This window comes from Aquarana catesbeiana, linkage group LG09 (assembly GCF_042186555.1).
Source record: "Aquarana catesbeiana isolate 2022-GZ linkage group LG09, ASM4218655v1, whole genome shotgun sequence".
In the NCBI taxonomy this organism is placed as follows: Eukaryota; Metazoa; Chordata; class Amphibia; order Anura; family Ranidae; genus Aquarana; species Aquarana catesbeiana.
This window is the reverse complement of record NC_133332.1, coordinates 15,787,385-15,794,525: the sequence shown is the minus strand read 5'-3', so window position 1 is coordinate 15,794,525 and position 7,141 is coordinate 15,787,385. Positions and strand designations below refer to the sequence as shown.

The following is a 7,141-nucleotide window of genomic DNA, read 5'->3' as shown; positions in this document are numbered from 1 at the left end:
CTGGGAGGGGGAGATTTGAAGTGGGGGGGTGTTTACTAGAAGGGGAAATTTTAGGCTTAGAGAATTTGTGCTAAGAGGGGTGATTTTGTTTTAGGGAGAGGGGGCATTTGAGCTGTCGTTGGGGGGGGGGGGGGGGCAAGATTTGGCTGAGAGGGGGGATTTGGGTGGAATTTGTGCTGGGAGAAGGGAATTTGAAGTGGGGGGGGGGGGGGAATATTTGTACTAGGTGGGTATATTTTAGGGTTAGAGGATTTGTGCTAGGAAGGGTTAGTTTTTTTTTTCTGTTGGGGGGGGGGGGGTTAAGCTGGGAGGGGGAGATTTGAAGCGGGGGGGGGGGGTGTTTACTAGGAGGGGAACTTTATTAGAGTTAGAGGATTTGTGTTAGGAGGGGTGATTTGTTTGAGGGAGAGGGGGCATTTGAGCTGGGGGGGGGGCAAGATTTGGCTGAGAGGGGGGATTTGGGTGGAATTTGTGCTTGGAGGGGGAGATTTGAAGTGGGGGGGGGGAATGTTTATTAGGGGGTTAGATGGTTTGTGGTAGGATGGGTTAGTTTTTTTTGTTGGGGGGAGGGGATTTGAAGTGGGGAGGGGTGTTTACTAGGAGGGGTAATTTACTAGAAGGGGAAAATTTAGCGTTAGAGGATTTGTGCTAGTAGGGGTGATTTTGTTTAAGCTGGGGGGGGGGGGCAAGATTTGTGCTGAGAGGGGGGATTTGGGTGGAATTTGTGCTGGGATTGTGGGATTTAAAGTGGGGGGAAGAAGATGTTTACTGGGAGGGGAAATATTAGGGTTAGAGGATTTGTGCTAGGAAGAGTTAATTTTTTTTGGGGGGGGCATTTGAGCTGTGGGGATTTCAGTAGGGGGGCAGATTTGTACTGGGAGGAGGGGGGATTTATGCTGGGGGGGTAAGCATGTAGATTAGTGTTCAGTGTTTTTGTGGGGGTATTTTTGCTTGACCTATAACGCTCATACTATCGGGGGGGGGGGGGGGGGGCAGTTTGGCATGTTGGCCCCGGGGCTCTTGGTGACCTTGTCCCGGCACAGATCCTAATGCTGGTGATTACCTGGTCCCTCTGTTCCCCTATAGGCTCCGTCAATGACTTGCAGACACCATGGATGCCGGAGGGGCAGGCCTGGACCTGCAGACACAGGACCCCAAAATCCCCCACGCTATGATCATGCAGGACTTCGGTAAGACGCCTCTTATCACAAAACATGAAAAACTTATTATTTCCTGACAGCCAATCAGAATCAAACTTTGAAGGCAGATTTGAAATATTTTAGTTATTAAGTAGGAATCAGATCTATAGAGTGTTATATATGTATATTGTCTTTGTATTGACCAGGCTTTTCCTGGCACTTCTTTTTTGTTTACAAGTTTTAATCAGTATTTTATGCTAGAGAATTACTTAGAGCCCCCAAACATTATACTTTTTTTTTTTTTTTTTTTTTTTTTAAGCAGAGACAGGAATAAAATGGCGATTGTTGCAATTTTTTATGTCTCACTGTATTTGCACAGAGGTTTTTCAGACGCAATTGTTTTGGAAAAAATGCACTTTAATGAATTAAAAAAACAAAACACAATATATATACTGCAATTTTTTTGTAAAATATTAGACCCCTGTCACACTGTAATCCACCCCTGCTCATTGAAATGAATGGGTAGCACTTCCGAAGCGCCACAACACGGGGCAGTTTTAACCCCTTGTTTGGCCGCTAGCAGGGGTCTTACTGTCATGCTTTAAAATTGTGCGCGCTTGTGGAATGGCGACAAACTACGGTACTTCAAAATCTCCATAGGAGACGCATTAAACATCTTTATAGGTTACCTGTTTAGAGTTACAGAGGAGGTCTAGTGCTAGAATTATCGCTCTCACTATAACGTTCGCAGCGATACCTCACATGTGTGGTGCAAACACTGTTTACATATGCATACGCTTCTGCGCGCGAGCATGGAGCGATGAGGGCGCTTTACTTAATTTTTTTTTCCTGGTTTATTTTTGCTTTTTTTTTTTAAACTGTCCCTTTAATTTATTTATTTATTTATTTTTTTTAAATTACTTAAACGTCATACATATCCCTTGTAATAGAAATAAGGATGACAGGTCCTCTTTATGGAGAGAATTAAGGTCAAAAGACCCCAAATCTCTCCTTTACCTTTTTAAAAGCAAAAGATTAAAAAAAAAAATTGTTTACTTCCACCCTGGACCAGAAGTGATGTCATGATGTTGCTCGGGTCCTCCAAGGCCATACAGGCATTCTGAAAGCGATCCAACGGCTGATGAGCTGCTTAGAATGCCAGGGTTATGGATTGCTTTGTGTGTGTAATAATTTATATATATAAATACAGTGAAAGTATTCAGACCCCCTTAAATTTTTCACTCTTTGTTATATTGCAGCCATTTGCTAAAATCATTTAAGTTCATTTTTTTCCTCATTAATGTACACACAGCACCCCATATTGTACATACAGCACCCCATATTGTACACACAGCACCCCATATTGTACACACAGCACCCCATATTGTACACACAGCCCCCCATATTGTACACACAACACCCCATATTGTACACACAGCACCCCATATTGTACACACAACACCTCATATTGTACACACAACACCTCATATTGTACACACAGCCCCCCATATTGTACACACAGCACCCCATATTGTACACACAGCACCCCATATTGTACACACAGCACCCCATATTGTACACACAGCACCCCATATTGTACACACAACACCTCATATTGTACACACAGCCCCCCATATTGCACACACAGCACCCCATATTGTACACACAGCACCCCATATTGTACACACAGCACCTCATATTGTACACACAACACCTCATATTGTACACACAGCCCCCATATTGTACACACAGCCCCCCATATTGTACACACAACACCTCATATTGTACACACAGCCCCCCATATTGTACACACAGCCCCCCATATTGTACACACAGCACCCCATATTGACAGAAAAACACAGAATTGTTGACATTTTTGCAGATTTATTAAAAAAAGAAAAACTGAAAATATCACATGGTCCTAAGTATTCAGACCCTTTGCTGTGACACTCATATATATATAACTCAGGTGCTGTCCATTTCTTCTGATCATCCTTGAGATGGTTCTACACCTTCATTTGAGTCCAGCTGTGTTTGATTATACTGATTGGACTTGATTAGGAAAGCCACACACCTGTCTATATAAGACCTTACAGCTCACAGTGCATGTCAGAGCAAATGAGAATCATGAGGTCAAAGGAACTGCCTGAAGAGCTCAGAGACAGAATTGTGGCAAGGCACAGATCTGGCCAAGGTTACAAAAAAATTTCTGCTGCACTTAAGATTCCTAAGAGCTCAGTGGCCTCCATAATCCTTAAATGGAAGACGTTTGGGACGACCAGAACCCTTCCTAGAGCTGGCCATCCGGCCAAACTGAGCTATCGGGGGAGAAGAGCCTTGGTGAGAGAGGTAAAGAAGAACCCAAAGATCACTGTGGCTGAGCTCCAGAGATGCAGTTGGGAGATGGGAGAAAGTTGTAGAAAGTCAACCATCACTGCAGCCCTCCACCAGTCGGGGCTTTATGGCAGAGTGGCCCGACGGAAGCCTCTCCTCAGTGCAAGACACATGAAAGCCCGCATGGAGTTTGCTAAAAAACACCTGAAGGACTCCAAGATGGTGAGAAATAAGATTCTCTGGTCTGATGAGACCAAGATAGAACTTTTTGGCCTTAATTCTAAGCGGTATGTGTGGAGAAAACCAGGCACTGCTCATCACCTGTCCAATACAGTCCCAACAGTGAAGCATGGTGGTGGCAGCATCATGCTGTGGGGGTGTTTTTCAGCTGCAGGGACAGGACGACTGGTTGCAATCGACGGAAAGATGAATGTGGCCAAGTACAGGGATATCCTGGACGAAAACCTTCTCCAGAGTGCTCAGGACCTCAGACTGGGCCGAAGGTTTACCTTCCAACAAGACAATGACCCTAAGCACACAGCTAAAATAACGAAGGAGTGGCTTCATAACAACTCCGTGACTGTTCTTGAATGGCCCAGCCAGAGCCCTGACTTAAACCCAATTGAGCATCTCTGGAGAGACCTAAAAATGGCCGTCCACCAACGTTTACCATCCAACCTGACAGAACTGGAGAGGATCTGCAAGGAGGAATGGCAGAGGATCCCCAAATCCAGGTGTGAAAAACTTGTTGCATCTTTCCCAAAAAGACTCATCAAAAGGGGCTTCTACTAAATACTGAGCAAAGGGTCTGAATACTTAGGACCATGTGATATTTCAGTTTTTCTTTTTTAATAAATCTGCAAAAAATGTCAAAATTCTGTGTTTTTCTGTCAATATGGGGTGCTGTGTGTACAATATGGGGTGCTGTGTGTACAGTATGGGGTGCTGTGTGTACAATATGGGGTGCTGTGTGTACAATATGGGGTGCTGTGTGTACAATATGGGGTGCTGTGTGTACAATATGGGGGGCTGTGTGTACAATATGGGGTGCTGTGTGTATAATATGGGGTGCTGTGTGTACAATATGAGGTGCTGTGTGTACAATATGGGGTGCTGTGTGTACAATATGGGGGGCTGTGTGTACAATATGGGGGGCTGTGTGTACAATATGGGGTGCTGTATGTACAATATGGGGTGCTGTGTGTACAATATGGGGAGCTGTGTGTACAATATGGGGTGCTGTGTGTACAATATGGGGTGCTGTGTGTACAATATGGGGGGCTGTGTGTACAATATGGGGGGCTGTGTGTACAATATGGGGTGCTGTGTGTACATTAATGAGGAAAAAAATGAACTTAAATGATTTTAGCAAATGGCTGCAATATAACAAAGAGTGAAAAATGTAAGGGGGTCTGAATACTTTCCATCCCCAGTGATAGAGATATATATATATATAGATAGATAGATAGATAGATAGATAGATAGATAGATAGATAGATAGATAGATAGATAGATACATACATACATATATATATATATATATATATATATATATTTATTACACACACACAAAGCAATCCATAACCCTGGCATTCTAAGCAGCTCATCAGCCGTTGGATCGCTTTCAGATTGCCTGTATGGCCTTGGAGGACCCGAGCAACATCATGACATCACTTCTGGTCCAGGGTGGAAGTAAACAATTTTTTTTTTTTAATCTTTTGCTTTTAAAGGTAAAGGAGAGATTTGGGGTCTTTTGAGGACCTGTCATCCTTATTTCTATTACAAGGGATATGTACGATGTTTAAGTAATTTAAATAAATAAATAAATTAAAGGGACAGTTTAAAAAAAAAAAAAAGCAAAATAAACCAGAACAAAAAATACAATTAAGTAAAGCGCCCTCATCGCTCCATGCTCGCGCGCAGAAGCGAATGCATATGTAAACAGTGTTTGCACCACACATGTGAGGTATCGCTGCGAACGTTATAGTGAGAGCGATAATTCTAGCACTAGACCTCCTCTGTAACTCTAAACAGGTAACCTATAAAGATGTTTAATGCGTCTCCTATGGAGATTTTGAAGTACCGTAGTTTGTTGCCATTCCACGAGCGCGCACAATTTTAAAGCATGACAGTAAGACCCATGCTAGCGGTCAAACAAGGGGTTAAAACCGCCCCGTGTCGTGGCGCTTCGGAAGTGCTACCCAAGATGAATAAAACCGCCAAATGGCTACTCACATTTACAAGTGCCTTAACCCGTCACTGAGGCTGATTCACTCATAGGGACGAGCTCCGCTCTGCGCGTTGTGGCTGGCGTGCGCTCCACTGCCATCCGCCAACAACCACAGGGACCGGAAGAGTAGATCAAATCGCGTAACCAGGCACGCCTCGACATATGTTTCGTATCACGTCTTCGGGACGTTTTATTCATCTTATATTCAATAAACGGGATTACAATTTTTTAGTCTTTTTATCCCTTTACATCCTATACATCCATCTGGTCATCTTTATTGGGGGGAGCAAGTCATCACATACGGCTTTATCGTGGTATTCCAGCAAGTTATCTCTTGCTAAAGGCTATTTTTGACCTTCTTTTAATGAACAAGGTCAACTACATTTGGTAAGCAGACATCTACCTACAGAGCACTTTGGGTGTATGTCACTGCTGGTGAAGGGGATTCATCTATCCAGTGGAAGAAGCACCTCTTGATACATCATTGCACATTGGACTCTTCATTGGGACTTTTCAATTTTTATTTTTATTTTTCATTATTTTTTCTCAATTTATTTAGTAAATTTATGATTGTCTTTTTTGCTATATGCACTATTTGCACATGGGTATTCCAATTCTATTTAGCTATTGTTATATCATCTGAGTGGTCCAGGAGCACTGACCCAGATAAGACCAATCTTATTTGAATGTATGTAGTCACATTTTTTATCAGACTAATTAATAATTAGAGACCTAGCGCACTCCTATACACTTGTTTCCAATTTGCACTAGAAATTTCATATCTAGTTTGGGGGTAGCAGCCTCATTTCTTGTTTTTAGGAATTTTTGGCGCGAGGTATTCACATAATTTTTACCTTTCATCATAGGCCTTGGTGACTCCTCTTCAAATGCAGCATTTATAGTTGTGACCAAAAAGCTCAGTTTTGGTCTCATCACTCCAAATGACTTTGTGTCAGAAGGTTTGAGGCTTGTCTCTGTGCTGTTTGGCGTATTGTAAGCGGGATACTTTGTGGCATTTGCGTAGTAATGGCTTTCTTCTGGCGACTCGACCATGCAGCCCATCTTTCTTCAAGTGCCTCCTTATTGTGCATCTTGAAACAGTCACACCACATGTTTTCAGAGAGTCCTGTATTTCACCTGAAGTGTTTTTTTTTTTGCATCCTGAACAATTTTCCTGGCAGTTGTGGCTGAAATTTTAGTTGGTCTACCTGACCGTGGTTTAGTTTCAAATTCTTGATTGGAGTTTGAACACTGCTGATTGGCATTCCCAATTCCTTGGATATCTTTTTCTATCCCTTTCCTGTTTTATACAGTTCAACTACCTTTTCCCGCAGATCCTTTGACAATTTTTTTGCTTTCCCCATGACTGAGAATCCAGAAACGTCAGTGCAGTTCTGCATGAAAGATGCAAGGGTCTGTCAGGAGTCCAGAAACTCAT

The 7,141-nt window shown here is 42.9% G+C and overlaps 1 protein-coding gene across 1 annotated transcript in view; it reads left to right on the top strand.

Annotated features, from left to right (window-relative positions):
- The first annotated feature begins 1,063 nt into the window (after positions 1-1,063).
- The window catches only part of ZNF711 (zinc finger protein 711), a 43,608-nt gene continuing 37,530 nt past the window's right edge, over positions 1,064-7,141 (top strand). The window contains exon 1 of the mRNA XM_073598128.1: positions 1,064-1,190. Coding sequence (XP_073454229.1) covers positions 1,112-1,190 — 79 coding nt within the window. The 5' untranslated portion in view covers positions 1,064-1,111. The remainder of the gene's footprint in view (positions 1,191-7,141) is intronic.